This window comes from Callorhinus ursinus, unplaced genomic scaffold (assembly GCF_003265705.2).
Source record: "Callorhinus ursinus isolate GAN/ISIS: 27379988/994484 unplaced genomic scaffold, GSC_fseal_2.0 scaffold4, whole genome shotgun sequence".
NCBI lineage: Eukaryota > Metazoa > Chordata > Mammalia > Carnivora > Otariidae > Callorhinus > Callorhinus ursinus.
The window spans coordinates 49,091,284-49,108,423 of NW_027397066.1; the positions used below are offsets into that span (position 1 = coordinate 49,091,284).

General features: G+C 32.5%; 1 protein-coding gene across 6 annotated transcripts in view; it reads left to right on the forward strand.

The window, feature by feature from the left end:
* The window catches only part of ADGRL3 (adhesion G protein-coupled receptor L3), a 790,703-nt gene that overhangs the window by 288,763 nt on the left and 484,800 nt on the right, over positions 1-17,140 (forward strand). For all 6 annotated transcript variants that reach the window (XM_073891741.1, XM_073891740.1, XM_073891744.1 and 3 more), the window contains one exon: positions 9,011-9,236. In XM_073891741.1, the coding sequence (XP_073747842.1) occupies positions 9,182-9,236 (55 nt within the window). In that variant the 5' untranslated portion in view covers positions 9,011-9,181. The remainder of the gene's footprint in view (positions 1-9,010; positions 9,237-17,140) is intronic.

Here is a 17,140-nt window from a genome sequence, read left to right on the forward strand (position 1 = left end):
TTATTACCACCTGGTAGAATATGGATTAATTTCACATGTAAACATTAGGTATAGAAAATTGAAGTAATCTGCCTGTGGCCATAAGCTCGGAGTTTGAAGAGAGAAGACTTAACACTTTTTCTCACTTCAAAGTTCATGTTGTACCTTCTATTCTTGCTGCTTCTGATGGCTCCAACTTATGCAATATTTAATACTTGAAGACAGGAGCTTAGATTTTTTTTTATGCAGAAATAAAGGATTAAGAAAATTATGGCCACATCCAGTTCTAAGTCAAGACAGATACATACATAGTGTGTACGAAGTTTCTTCCAGGTTGTATTTGACTTCAATGTTTACATCTATAAAGATAAACAGTACAGTTATAGTTTGTTATTTTGTAGTAATGCATTGTCAAATGGGTAAGAGTACCATTGTATCTAAAAGTGTTGTGATTCTCTGGAATCAGTATTTGATCTCAAATAGCATAATAGCCACTAAGCGGTTTTAGGCAAGTTTGAAATCCTGACAAAAGAATCATATTACGAAAATGCGAAGACTGCATTATCTTTGTGTGGTATCATGTTAGGTACTATCTAAATACTAGTTAGTTCATTAATTTAATGATTCACGTAATATCTCTATTTCAGTTAATACCTCTATTAACTCAGGCTCTTTATTTCAAACCAGAGATATTTACACAAATTAAATTCAGAACAAAATGTTCAAGTGTTTAGGAGCAATATTAGGATTATAAAAATGTTTGGAACATATTCACTATAAATATTTACTCATTCTTGAAAGACAGTACTTGCAGTGATTTTTATGTATTTATATAATTTTTACCTTTAAATATTACAAAATCATATTTACCTTTTTTCATACTACCTCTCAACCCCGAACGTTCATCCTTCAGTCACTGTTTAGTGAAATCTTATGCATTTGACTCTTTTTACACATTCTAGCACAATAACCATTCTCCTCTTTTAGATCTTCCAGATCTTCCAAGCTTGATTATTTCCTCTATTTTTTTAAGCTCTCTTCTTCATGATATTTGGATTTGTATTTCCTGTGTTATCTCTTCTCCATTTCTGTCCTGCCTCTGCATTGTTCTCTTCCTGCTCTTCCTTTTCTTCTCCTCCTTTCTATGATGCAAGAATCATGCCATATAGATGTTATATATATGTATATATATAAGACTTCTCTCCTATGACCAGAAATAGTTTACATTGTTTGTATTCACTGAAGATCTCTTGGTACACATTGCCAAAGAAATACATGTATAGGCAGATTGAATTCATATTTTTTGAAAATATTAAACAAGATGATTGTTTATCTGTCCTTTGAGTCTCCAAAGGGATCTAACATTATTTAAGAAAGTATCATTACTAAATTATTCAGCTCCTTATTGGTACTTTATAGTTAAATACTTTTTAAAAAAATTGATGTGAATAATTTAGTCACTCACACACAGTTGTAGGTATGTAGTTGAATATTCACCTTATTCCAATTTTTTTTATCAGAAACTCAGTTTTTATGTAGTTCTAAAAATAATTCATGTATAAGAATTTTATATTCTTCATGTCTCCCCTTTTTTTTTTTCCTCATCCCTGGAACTATGTCTCCTCCCGATGACTTTCTCCGATGGAAAGGAAGAGAATTTTTTCAACACTAGTATTGATCCCTATATCATTTATCCATTCTTTCAAAACTTATTGAATATCTAGTACTTGGCCCAATGCTAGACAGTAAGACTATAAAGGAAGAAGACAGGGAAGTTTTCTAGGAAAAGTTGTTTAATTGCCTTTTGAAGAATGAGTGAAGTTATAAGAAGGAGGATGGAGGCTTAAAGATGAGAAAAGACAGCACATTCAAGAGTCTGCAAGTGCCCTAGGATGGCTAAGAATACAGGGACCTCTGTGAAAAATAGTAGGACCAATGAAATATCAGTAGCATATGTGATTCATCTGCATAGCTGTCACTGTTTTCTTTTTAAGTGTTTGTGGGTTGTTTTGTATTTTTTTAATCTATATAAACTTTTTAACTTATTTGTTTTTGTTTTTTAAATTAAAAACAATTTTTTGTAACTCATTTGAGTGGGGGAAAGAGAGAGTTGGGGGGGTAGAGAGAGAGAGGGAGACAAGCAGATTCCCTGCTAAGTGGGGAGCCCAACGCAGGGCTGGATCCTAGGACCCTGAGATCATGGCCTGAGCCTAAATCAAGAGTAAGACGCTTAACCGACTGAGCCACCCAGGTGCCTCAGATTTTTTAAGTTTTTATTTTAATTCCAGTTAGTTTTACAGTGTTACATTAGTTTCAGATGTACAATGTAGTTAATATAACACTTCCATATGTCACCCAGTGCTCATCACAACCAGTGCATTCCTTAATCCTGTATCCTATTTAACCAATCCCCCCAGTCCACTTCCTAGTTAAATACTTTTTTAATAGTTAATAGTAGTATAATGGCTTTTGACTCCATAAATAAAGACAGGAAAGATCCTTAACCTTATTGCAATTGTTTTGTTTTCAGAGTCATAATGTTAAGACAAAGTGTTTAATTTTATTATGATCAATAGGACCAAAGTTAATAATATACTCACATGCACCCTCTTGGTCAAAAGATAATAGACAATTCTTTTAGCAAACACCAAGAAAACTTTAAAAGAAACACAATACTTAGAGGTTTCAGAACCTGTCGATTGTACCTGACATTTAAAAAAAAATATGTATTTTACTCTGTCTAAACTCCTGTAAAATTCTTTTTGCTTTTACCCAGTGATAATTAGACCAAACATTTCAGTGTGTTATGGGATAGTGATGGGGGAAGCTGTCTTATAGTCTGATGTCTTGTCTTGCTGCCCTGCTTCTTTTCCTTAAGAGTTAACTATTTCATAGAGTTTCATTAACATCAGGAGTCTTACATGTAGAACTGCTTTTGGAAAGGCACTTTGGGAAGAAAAGCTCATCTGTCATTTCATAGGACATGGACTATGAGACATTGCTGTATATCTGCTTATGATTATGCAATACTAGTAAATCATAGAAATCTTGCAATCTCAGATTTGATTTAATGAGCGTTAAAGCCCCTCATCTAAGCATCTATACATGACTAAATACTCTAGGTGAAGTATATTTTCCAGCCTTATTAAATTAATATTTCTCAAAAATGCTTGGCTCTTTTTGGTTACAATGGATGGTTCTTATTTATAAATGTAGGGAGCTGTGTCCACATAAATCAGATTATCTAGATGCTCTGTAACAGATAGTTGCTTGTTAAGGTAGTGACAGATGATAAAATAAAATAGTTTAATCTCCTTTATATTTTAATAATTTTCCATATGTCAGTTTTATATAACAGATAATTTATGGAGAAGGATTGTGATAAATATTTGATTTGTTAGTGAATATAATTTCAAATCATTGAAATTTCCAAATCCATGTACTAACCGTGGAAGAATACAGATAATACCCAAGTAGTATTTATAAATATGTCTAAAGTAAGGTTGTTTTGTTCTGTGGTGTTTTGTTTTTTTCCCTTGGGTTAATAGCTATGATTTCCCTATATGGAATGAAGAGAAAAACTCATGTTAAATGAGAAACTCCTATATTATAATTAGCAATGGGGTTGTAGGACTGTAAACCAATTAATTATTAATATAGCCCCATGGCATTTTATACATCTGGCATGTGCCAAACATATAAAAAAATTAACCACTCCGAGAGCCCTCTTTTTTTTTTTTTAAAGATTTTATTTATTTGACAGACACAGCGAGAGAGGGAACACAAGCAGGAGGAGTGGGAGAGGGAGAAGCAGGCTTCCTACGGAGCAGGGAGCCCAGTGTGGTGTTCGATCCCAGGACCCTGGGATCAAGACCTGAGCCGAAGGCAGACACTTAATGACTGAGCCACCCAGGTGCCCCTCAGAGAGTCCTTTTTGACAGAAAGAAGCAAATAGGCAAAATAAAATATGGATTAATTGAAATTTATAAAGTTCATATGGAGTAAAGTTTGTAGTTAACAAAATTTGTGACAAGTGAACATGTATCACTTGGGAAAATGTACAACTATTACAAAAAGGATATAGTATCTTATCTAGATTATTATGAGGGGAAAGGTATAATAATAAAATGCAATTTTCCTTGGAAAAAATTGGGAGTTAATTATCTTACAGAAATGTGATTAAGAGTAGCTTAGGGGCACCTGGTTGGCTCAGTCGTTGAGCGTCTGCCTTTGGCTCAGGTCATGATCCCAGGATCCTGGGAGCGAGCCCCACATCCGGCTCCCTGCTCAGTGGGGAGCCTGCTTCTTCCCTCTCCTACCCCCCGCCTCACTGTGTCTCTGTCAAATAAATAAATAAAATCTTAAAAAAAAAAAAAGAGTAGCTCAAATAAAGGTAGTAATTCTAAGATGAATAGCATTCAGATTCTAATACTAATATCTATTTGGAATGTAGAAAGGAAGCAAATATACCATAAAAATGAAAGCTTTCAAATAACAAAATTCAAGTATTTTCAGAGAATAAATGTGTTACATGTGAGTGCAGGTTAGTCTAAATCTAACAAATAAGGGATTTTCTGTGTAGTTTATGAGAAAAGGCTTTAGTTACATAAATATTTGTAAAATATCTTTCCATGTTGTAATTTTTTTTAACTTTTAGTAAAACTTCAGTCAGATCACACACTTTTACAACTATAATCTTAAATATTAATGATGTAAAATAGGATACTTTAATCAACCTCATTTTTTTAATTTTGAATATTTGAAGAGTGATGAAGTTTGGTAGTTTTGTTTGAGGACATATAAACACCAAGTAGCTAATCAAGGACTACATTAGAATATATTCCTTCCAAGTTTCGGATGTGGTAACAGGCAAAATTAACAGGCAAAATTGTTCACCATATTGTAGTAATCTTTGATGAAAATTAGATGTGCCATCTTTCAAGAATAATTTTTAAAACATTACTGTGTTGATTTATTATTGGAAATTAGTGTCATAAGTAATATATTTGAAACAAGAGAAACACTGAAAATTCTCCTTTATGAAACCTCACATTATTTTAGTATGTATTGTTCAGCTATAGAATTCTCAAGGAGAGTTTGCATACCTAGACCTGTGCTTGGATAAGTGTATACATTATTAAGCTATGCTCCCCACAAGTGCAGCCACCATCTGTCACCATACAATGCTATTATAATACCATTGACTATATTCCTTGTGCTGTACCTTTTATCCCTGTGACTTACTCATTTCATCACTGGAGGCCTGTATCTCCCACTCCCTTTGCCTGTTTTGCCTATTACCAACCCTACTCCCCTCCCTTGTGTCAAGTTTAATTTTATATCCCTTGCATTTACAGAAGAAAATCTGACAGCTTTTTACTTTATGTTCCTAGAACATCTCATGTAACACATACCACATTTTGCACAGCACTATAATTATTGGTGAATATAACTTTTAGCATTATATTTTATGGTTTTAAAAGGGCTATCACATTTTAGACTTGTGGCCACACTCTCCCACCTGATCCCATAGTGTTAGCATAGTGCATGGTATATAGAGAAGGCAAAAGAAATTTTATTGGAGATGGAAATGTATTTTGAAGTTAGCTTGTTAAATGCTTTATATCATTAGTAAATCTTTTTTTATGAGTAATTTTCTTGTTATATGTGACTTAATGAGTCTCTAATGCCTTTTCTTGGTTTTTCTTCTCTATGTGTTTTTGAGGAGCTTTGTTTCAGAAATGTCTTGAATGGAAATCCCTTTTATGTGAAACTGATTGTTTTGGTAGTTAATAACATATAAATTAGAAAAAAAAACATCCCACAAAGTTCTCTGTTTTTTTTTTAATGTTAGTATGCAAAATTACTGGTTTATCTTTCTATATGTTATGAACAATCTTGTTTTTCAAATTATCTATTAAAATTTATATATAGTTTAATTATTGCAATTTTATTAAATGTGCCCCCAAATTAGCACATTATTTTGGGGCTGTGGGTGAATGGTAGGCAGGCAGTGATGCTGGAATATAAAAAGATGTTACCCTCTTCAAATAATAGCTTCTATTCTTCTCAATTCCTCTCCCCACCTCTGTTTACACAATAATCATGAAAACAAATTCCCATGCCCAAATCCAATGTGAAATATCCTTGTAGACATGGTTTTATGTCCTGCTGTGATATCTTAAATCATTACTATAAATAATGTGCATTTTCTTCTCCTTTCCTTTTTTTTAACCCCTTATATAAAGTAATTTTCTCCCACTGTTTCATCAATGTGGAAATACATATCATATGAAATAAACTATTCTGGATTTCAGTAAAACCACAATTCACAATAGCAATACTCATGTTTCATTATGAAAGTAATTTTCCCTGTTTCTCCAAAAGATACAATGTTATAATGAGGCTGGTTTCCTTTTTAAACATGTCTTCTCTTTTCTCTTTGTCCCTCTGCCCCTACCTAATATATTCATGTTGTTCCAGGTCCTCCATTTCTCAAAATCTAGTAACATTTTTAAGAAATGCCTAAGTATTTTTTTTGGAAACTTGCTACGTTGTCCCCTTCCTTTGTACATTTAATATCCCTAATTATCCTCTTATATTTTCTTGTTTATTTCTACTATAGAAAGAGCAAAGAACATTGGTTTAGAATCAGACATTTCATTTGAAATTCTTGCGGCATAACATTTCTGATTTTCCCCCTCAGTAAACATGAAATGATATTATCTGCTTTATAGATTTGTATGGAGAATTAAATCAGATAATTGTATAATATACAGAACATTGCTTGGCATATGATAGGTACTAAAATCATGTTTATTCTTCTCTTCTTTATCTTGTGACTTCATTTCCTATGTTCTGTTTTTCTCACTCCAGTGTGAGTTGTGAAAAAATTGTTCTACTTCATCTTCATTCTTAATATCTACTATGGTTAATATTTACTATATATATATATATTTTTAAAGATTTTATTTATTTATTTGACAGAGAGAGACACAGCGAGAGAGGGAGCACAAGCAGGGGGAGTGGGAGAGGGAGAAGCAGGCTCCCCGCCGGGCAGGGAGCCCGATGCAAGGCTCGATCCCAGGACCCTGGGACCATGACCTGAGCCAAAGGCAGACGCTTAACTGACTGAGCCACCCAGGCGCCCCTTAGTATATATTTTTAAGTAATGAATAAATAATTCACCTAGTAGCTGCCCACAATTCTTCCCAGTGGCAAAGTAGTTCTGTATATGTTTATGTATATTTATGTACGTGTTTGTGTGTGTCTATGTGCATACACAATTTTTGACACTCATACTCAATGGACATAGAGGAAAGAAAAGACACAGTAACTGAATGTTTAGAGTAGGGAGACCTTGTTTACTAGTTGATATATCAATCATTTTTAGTATCCTTTAAATGTCCATTAATTATGGGTGCCTGGGTGGCTCAGTCGGTTAAGCGACTACCTTCGGCTCAGGTCATGATCCTGGAGTCCCGGGATCGAGTCCCACATCGGGCTCCCTGCTGAGCAGGGAGTCTGCTTCTCCCTCTGACCCTCCCCCCTCTCATGTACTCTCTCTATCTCATTCTCTCTCTCAAATAAATAAATAAAATATTAAAAAAAAAAGGCTCAAGAGGATAAAATAAAAAAACTAACCCGATGTTTAATAATTGTTAAGGCATAATAACACTTATGTGCTAGGCACTTCAGGAGAGTACAAATTTTTATGTGTTTTGTAGAATTCAAGATTCCAAATATTGGCTCATTTAATGTCGTATAGACATATCAAGTACTATTGCTCCCTCCATTAACATAGGGAACTGAAGCACTGAGGGCTTAAATGAGTTGCCCACGGTCACAGTACTGGTAGATCTAGTAATTGATATTGGGTGGTCTTGCTCCAGAATCTGTGCTCTTAATTACCGTGCTATAAATAATATTGCCAGAAATTCACATAAATCTGTAATTTTGCCTTATAACTATATAGAATCTTTAGTAAAACTATCACTGTTTTGTATAACCCTTTCCAGAAATTTTTTTAAAAATTTATACTCAAAATATGAAATTGTTTTTAAATACATATCAATCACCAGAAGAGAGAAAGAGACAGAAACAGAGAGAGAGGGAGAGGGAAAAGGAGGAAGGAGAATGACCTAGTTTGTACTGATTGATCCATTTTAAAGGTGCTGACTATGAAAGACATCCTCAAAATTTGGGTCATGCTCTTCAATATTTTTGCTTCTTAAGATAAATCTGTGCAGTCTTTAAGAGAAGGCAGCTATATCAGTTTGGTTCAGTAAAGTAACTCTTAATGCTAAAAGTTTTTAATGTCTTATATAGATATTTAAAATTTTAAGCATCATTTCTCATCTTAAATTGTAAGATCCTGGAGAATAGTTTGCATGTTTTATTCAGTATTCTCTCCTGTGTTCCTAACCCAGTGCTTCGTATTTCACTGGGCACTCAATAAACTCTTTTGAATGAATTCGCTATGTTTGAGCATAATTAATTAACATAAATCTAGGATCTTCATAGATTAACTTACAAGGATGCTTTGAAAAGTAATACATTCTGAATTGAATATCGGGGCCAGACCTATACATTTAACTTTTTTGTTTGTTTGTTTTAAACTTACAGTAATGGCAATGAATGAATTTTTTCTTTTTACTGTTCTAATGTTAGTAAAAATTGTATTTGTGGAAAATATATACAAATTAAGTCCCAATTCTATTTATATAGATTAACAAAGTATATAAATCAATTACTAATTTATTATTATCCAAATATAGTATATTTACATTAATTTTTCCCATTAGACTAAATTATTTATTTCAGTCCATTTGAAGCCTGGGAAATAAACACTGTGTTGATTGTGCATAAATAGCGTCCTCTAGGTTACTTACTCGTTTTCTATATGATGCCTGTGTAAATTACTATGAAGGGAGGGAGGTTATATCGATATTCTAGTCAGCAGATAAACCTTCAAGGAATTAAGAAGAGAAAACTTGTATTTGATAACCCATTCTTTTTTCCTTGTTTGCAGGATTCAAATTTGGGATTGGTGTTTCTGTGTTTGAGAAATTTTTTTTTGAGGGATTTTTTTTTTTTTAAATCATCGGTCTTGGAATACAGAAGAGGAATCAGAAAGACACTTATTTCATTTCACGTCGTGAACGCTCTCTCTTGAGGCACTCTTACACCCCAGTACACAGCCATGTGGCCATCACAGCTGCTAGTCTTCATGATGCTTGCAGCACCAATCATTCAAGGTAAGACCTTTACTTAGATTTTTGTGTGAAGCTTAATTTGTCTCTATTTGCACTAGGTCCTTTCTTCTAAATCTTTGCTCATTGATTTAGCAGCTTTTGCCTACGATATATTAATAGAAATAAGTTAAAGTAAAAAGACCATAATATGTTCAGCTGCAATAAATACAACTTTGAGTTTGATTTCTGAAAGTAGCTTTTGAAATGTATGTGTAACCAATTCTTTGTTATTTTTAAGAACTCTCAGTGTTGGCTACTCTGTTCAATCTTTAATACACAGAATGCAAACTAAACCTCTCATTTAAATGAGAATTATTTTTTAATACATATACTTTTAATGCAAAAAAAGCCAAAATGATATGAATATATGCTAAAAGGTAATTTTACTGAAACATGCTAATCAACTCATAAAAAACTGTATACTTTGTTTATTTAGACATTATGGTATTTATAACACAAATATGATAGTTAAGAAATGCTATATCTTTGCAAATTTTATAAAAGATAATTATTTATAAATAAGATAAATTCTGTACAACTTAGTATAATATTCATTGAATCTTTCTAAAAACTGGCAAAGTCTACATTTATATTCCTTTTTGACAATTTAAAGTTTTCTACTAATCATCATTGGTTTTGCACTAAGATGAAAATGGTGTAATATAGTCACTATCTCATACATTTATGGTAATTATAGCAAAGAAAGGGACACAGTTATATTTGCCACTCCTTGGGAGGTCTCAGAATAGTATGATGTAGCAAGCACCTGGAATCAGTTTTTAGCCTCTTTAGCTCACTTTTGGTTTTTAATTGACTACAAAAATCTATTGTAGTTTATCAGCAATGCAGTTCTGAATTTGGCCTATATTCTTGTTTCAACATGAATTACATTCTGCTGTCATTATAAAAAGTGGATAAAATACCTTATGTGTCGTTTGATGTTTTCTTCTAAAGTTTCCCTGATTTAACACATTAAATAATCACTACAATATGAGGTAGTGCTTTTTTAAGGAAATGAAAGTAAAATGATTCAACCATCTAATTTTAAATAATGTAAATTTGTAAAAAAAAAATCAAAATGTTTTCTTAATTCATACATTGATGGAGCACTTACTTTCACATACTTGGGCACATATAACATTTTGTGGTATGAGACAATAAAGGAATTATGTCTCTTTAAACAAGTGTTTTTCTAATTATCTGTATACCTAAAGATTATTCTAATTAGGTTTTGATGTTATAAAGATGCCTCACTCATAAGGTTATTTTGAGGATTAAATAAATAGCATACGTAGAGAATCTAGCACAGTGCATGACAAATATATTCAGTGTTTGAACAAGCTAATTTCCTTCTTCATACTATCTGCCTCTCTAGTATATTTCTGTTCTAATAAATTATAACAACCAGAAATTAGCTAACCATGAGAGCGGTTTCATTGTTGTTGATAATCAGAACTGCCCCCCTCTATACACACACACACACACACACACACACACACACACACACACACACACACACACACACACCTCTCTCTCCAAGGAATTCTGAGAAGTATTTAAAAACTCCTCAGAGAGCAAATAGAAAATTGACCTAGTATATAAAATATTTTGGGCGAAAGTAATCTTTTCTGTTGTATGTGAGCTACTTTATCTTATCTTGACTTTGAACCATATTCTACACAATATAGAAGCTTTCTATTTATAAACTTGATCCTGTTACCTTGAATAGGAATTTTAAAAACTTCACACCAGAGAAAATATAAGGCCCTCTCCACTGCCTTTGTAATACCACTCTGCATTTGTAAATAGAGGGCTTCATATGAACAACCTTTTGGGACCCAGCTTGCTCATAACTAAAGGAATGTATGTACCTCTGATCAGTGCTGATCTTTTAGGATGGACTTTTTTTTAGAGTCCCTAACCATCCTGTCTTAAAGGAATACCACATAACTTGAAACTTTATAGACAACTGAGTTAAAATGATGTCACAGTTACAGAAGGACATACTCTTTGTTTCCAAAACATCCCCTGGTAGCATCTCCTTGCCTACTGTTGTTGAGATGTTCAGCTTCATTTGCACTCCTGACCACAATTAACTTACCTGGGAAAGACTTGAATTGCTCTTTTCTCCAGAGCGAATAACAATGATGACCGCTGACTTTTATGACCATAAACTTTAGATGTATTGGTATAATTAATCCTTACAACATTCTCCTGGGTTTAATATTATTTACTATTACTATCATTATCATTTTTTACAATAAAAACTTTGAGATACTGAGCAGTAAAAGAACTTGACTGAAGTAACACAGAGACCCAGAGGAGATTTAAATGAAGGACCTGGCTTCTTGAACTCTGGTCTTTCTGCCTGTAGATAAGCAATTACTATCAAGGCCATTCTTCCCTGCAGAGAATCCCATCTCAAGTCTTCTGGCCATTTGGGAGAAGGTGAAACAGAAATGCAGATCCCCTGCTTCTCCCATGTTCTGGGCACAGACAGATGAGGCTTTCTTGAGATGAAATTTCAGCTCTGCCACCTACTAGTTCTGCAACCATGTTACTTGGTAAACTAGTTAATAAATATCCATTATCACCCAGTGTGAGCCAGAAAATCCTGCTAGCTGCCTAAGATATGCTAGTAAACAAAAGATTTTAATTCTTCCCTCAAGGAGCTAACAGTAAGTTAAAATTTTGTAAGCCTACTTTTTATCTGCAAGAATGAACATTTATTCCATGCAGAGTTATTTGAAGAGGTAGATAAAATATATATGTATAGCTTCTAACATAGTGCTTGGCATTTGGTAAATCTTCCTTATATTTTATTTGCTTATCCCTAATTACCTTGAAATGGAGCTAACACTCTGAGCATTAGATAGGGAGAATGCCTACTTACCTGGATTCTCACTGTGTGAATTGAAATAAATTTTTTTTCTACTTGAATCTCAGCATTTAAGTTTTTCCAGTAAATTCTTGATACTAGTTTCTATTCAAAATTATTATCAAGCCAGTATGTATGAAGGTTTAGTGCATAATTCTCTCTATATAATAATATAGTATATAACTGTCAGTGGTAGTAGGTATATGACTGGTAATATCTAATTGTCAGGGATGCATTTTGTTCATGATTTCCACATGGGTAAAATTAAAAAACTAAGCTAAAGAATTAATTCTGAATAATGTTTACATTAGTTGAATAATCTCCATATTGTCCTAGAAAGTCTGGCCAGTGTTTAAGATAGGAAAACAAAATTAATCAGTACATCCACACTGTATATGTATATATACACAATTTTTAAATTTGGAAATGTCTCTGGTTCTGTGTTTATCTGTCCATATTTTATGTCTCTGTGTACCTCCGTATTTCTCTTTTTCTGTTTTCCATGACTGTGCCCCCTTCCTGTACAGCCATAAAACCCTTATCTATAATGCAATGAAACCTGGCAGAAGTTAAAAGAAACCACTAAAGCAGATGGCCAGTTTTTTGCTGTTAACTAATGTAGTGTTGCATGAAGATAAAGGATTTTTTTGTTCTATTGATGTGGTTGGGAGCAAGGGAAAAGAAGGGAATCAGAGAATAATAATCCAATAATAACCTGGGCCCTTGGGCGCATTGTGGTTGGCAGTAAAGGAATACCAATGTCCAGTGTGATACATGGACTAGGGGATCTGGTACCCAAGCCATAATGGGTTGGGAGTTGAGAAGGTGGTTGGGGGGCTAGGAGATCTGATACCCAAGCCATAATGGGTTGGGAGTTGAGAAGGTGGTTGGGTTGCTCAGGTATCTTAACTCCATCTCCTCTTCATTAAATTGTACTTATGAACTGTGTCACAGTTGAAGAGACAAAAAACAGGATAATTGGAACTTACTGCGGGTAAAGGGGAGCAATATATTTTATAATATTTCTGCATAAAAAATGGGGTCTTAAAAATTCTTCTATAACCATCATATGCATACTTTTTTTCTGCAAGTCTATTTTTTAAAGTTGCATGTGTATTTATATATTTGTGTACTTTATAGGCTAACCTGCTTTTTATTATGTTCAAGTAATTAATTATGATAAATAGCCATTAGCAGGAACAAAACTGCTGATTATATCCATATATATTTAGTACTCTGTTTTTGTGTAATTTCCATTTTATTATTAATCTAATTTTACAGTTATAATACCACTTAATATATCAGTGACTTAAATAATACACATTTTTTTAACTTCTAATAAAATGTGAAGCTTGAGAAAACAAAATTACATTTCACTATTTAGCATCTTACTATATAATTCTCTTTATGAAGTTATGTTTTATTGATTATGAAAAAGTCAGCTTGACTTCTAAGCTCTGCTTTGTTATTTATAGAAATTAGTCATCCTTGGAATGTTTATAATATTTGTCAGCCTAGATAATTTGTAATACTCCCAGTAATATCACTATGTTTATGGTCAAATATGTTTACAAAAAAATCTTTGTCATGGTCATGATATATGAGGCCACTGCGAACATAGCCAACACCATCTGCATTACCCACTTGGTACTGAATTTCAAAATATATATTTTGTAAGTTAACTATAATCTCTAATATCACAATATAAACCACAAATATGCATGGCTGATAGCTTTTCCTTTGTGAGAACATGTTCAGAAACCTTCCCTACACACTCGGGTATGCAGGTTAGCAGTTAGAAAGGAACTTTTTCTTGCCTTTGCACTTGCAAAATGTGTTATAGGTGAATTTTATTGTACTGATACTTTAGAGTAATATGTATATACTTTGAGAGCAAAATAGCCTTTTCTTATTTTCAGATTTTATGTCTGACTATTTTAGGATCATATCTTATTTTTTATATTTCTTGGCCTTGGAATGGACTAGGACTGCAATAGGGTAGTTGTATGCTTGATGTAGAGTGAATTAAAAAACAATTGGATTGCATAACGTATAAATATCTAATTATTTATTTTCCTCTTCTTTGTATTGCTATTGACTTTCATTCTCAGTGTAAGAATAATTTCTCACATGTATAATTTCATATAAGCAGCCATAATACATTTTTCATGAATTTACTTCCTCCATTCTGATTGCTAAATGGTTCTTTAATGACCACTCAAAAAATTGAAATGCAGTAGTTGAAATAGTCTCATTGATTTGTTATGTAAATAAGAAACAATATATTGTATTATAATCTGTTTTGACAGTTCAGAATAAGACCCTGTTGAAAAATAGGGTTCATTCTTTCTCTACTTCTTTTTGAGTTTTTAATTGATAAATTGAAAACAAATACCTTACATTTTTTCAATAATTACATTTTTGCTTTATTTCTATATTTCCCTTATATTGTCATCATAGCCGAATTAGTTTCTTTAAATATAGAAAATTGTTTTCCTATCCAAAAAAATCTGGCTTAAATGAAGGCTTTGATCAAATAAGTTAGACTACTTAGGGATTTGCCAGAAAAATATGCTGGCTGTATTTGCACAAGTAATGGATACAGGTCTTTGTACAAAATAAGGTCTCACAATGACATTTGATAAGCTTTCTGTGTTTATTTCATCTACACATAGTTTGTGGTGATTTGGATGTCCTGAAGTCAAGGTTATAGCTTACTGGTAAAGTACAAGCATCTCTATATATCTCATATATCACCTTGTTTGTCATTACCAGTGTCACCTACTTTATTCTCAAAGTAACTTTCCTCATACAAATTTAAATCAGAAAGCAAAAATCCAATAATCCCATGACCCAATGACATAATTAATATTAATCGTTATTAGATTTTTCTTGCAGTCATGTATGTGTATTACATTTTTTAAAAAAATGGATTAATGTTAGAAATAAAATTTGTCTTTCATTTTGACTTAACCTTAAAATGTAGATATTTGTGTCTATTTTTTAAAAAATTATAGTATTGTATCATATGAAGAAACCATTGTTTAACCATATATTACCATATATAACCATATATCTCTGATCAACAGAGAAGGTCATTGATATATTGCCATTACCAATAGCACTATAAAGGAACACACTTATATATAAACTCTGACTTTATCTTTGTACCTCTAGAAGAAAATCTCTTGAGAAATAGAAAGAAAAAAAAAATGACTTCTTTTTAGGTTAGTCAATAACTATCTTAAATGAATGTTAATAAGTTATCAATGAAACCTTGCTTGCTATTAATACAGTTGTTTAAAACAATTCTGCAAGGTTTGGCTACTACAATAATGAAAAAATATAAATAAGAATAAATATTCAAATATTAAGATATTATTTGCAAGTGTATAATTTTATATTCAGAAAATTCAAGGAAGATAATCTTTCTCAGAATTAGTAAGAACATTTTGAGTTCAGATATATGATTCACATACAGAAATGACTTGAGTCAAAGCAGCAATGAATTGTATGAGTTATTTAGTAGATATCATAGGAGGAAATATATAGAACTTATGAGAAAAAAAGTCTAAAACTTTACTGGGAGTTATAAAAGAAAGACATGCAATATACTGTGTTCCTGGATGAAAAGACTGAGTACAGCAACATCGACAATATTTCCAAATTATTTTTTATAGATTTTTACACAACTGCATTCAAAGTACCCATATCAGCTTTTTTATGTAGAAATTCAACAGAATTATTTTAAATATATATATTGAATATTAAAAAAGAAAAAAGCTAGTATAAATGAAAGGAATAATAAGAAGGCACTTGCCCAACTGATCATAAAACATATATTATACAAATAAAATAAAGATAAAATCTCAAAATTAGGCAAACTGATCAACTATAAAAATGAGATCCATGAAATAGCACTGCAGTTTATATGTCTGTGTTGCAATGTGATTATAATGACACCTCAGAAAATCAAATGCCTAGGACTAGAAGTAGTTAAGTAGGGAACAAATCAACTGTGTGTGTGTGTGTGTGTGTGTATTTCAAATTATATACAATAAAAATTCTGAAGGAAGACCTCTTTGTGTTATCTACCCTAGTGTCCATTTTTGAACAATGTATCAAAGAGTATAAAGTAAGCTGCAGTCACAGTATATTCCTAAATTAATATTGGCTTCCAGAGAAAGCTTCCTTGTTCACCAAGCATTCCAAGGCAGGTAGGTGTTTCTGATGAGGGTGTTTGTGTATGGTGGGAAATAGTGATGGATGTCATTCTTTTGCTCTCACAGTTATACATAGAACTAGTCTAATGGCATGAAGCTTCCAAAGTCATTTTGAGGGTCATTGCCATTCCAGTCTGCAGGAAGGGAGAATGAGCGTTGTGGAGATTCAGTGGATATGTTTGGATGTAATTCACATTACTTCTGCTGCCATTTCCATTAACTAAAACTCAGCCTCATAGCTATACCTATAAAGGGGTCTGAAACGTGTAGTCCTCTTGTGATAAAGGAAGATATTTATAAAAGATACCATGTAGCTTAAAAAAAAACTGGATTTAAAGCATAATATATATTTTTAAATATATAAATGGAGGGATTTTTTTATGACTTTATTGAGATACATTTAACATACCAATAAGTTACTCATTTAAAGTATATAGCTTATAGGATTTGAGTGTATGCATAGTTGGGCAACTATTAACATAATCAATTTTAGAACATTATCAATCCTCCAAAAAGAAACCCCATACCTGCTGGTGGTCACACGTGGTTTCCCCTTTCCCCAGTCCCTGAAAACCACTAATCTACTTTATATTCCTATGGATTTGCTTATTCTGGACCTTTTGTATCAATAGAATCATGTAATTTTTGATCTTTTATGGCTCGATTATTTAACTTAACAGAATTTTAAAAAATTTATCCTCATTATAGCATGTAATAGTACTTGGTACTTTTTTATTGCCAAATAATATTCCTTTGTCTGAACTTACTACATTGTATCTATCAGTTGATAGAAATTTGGATTATTC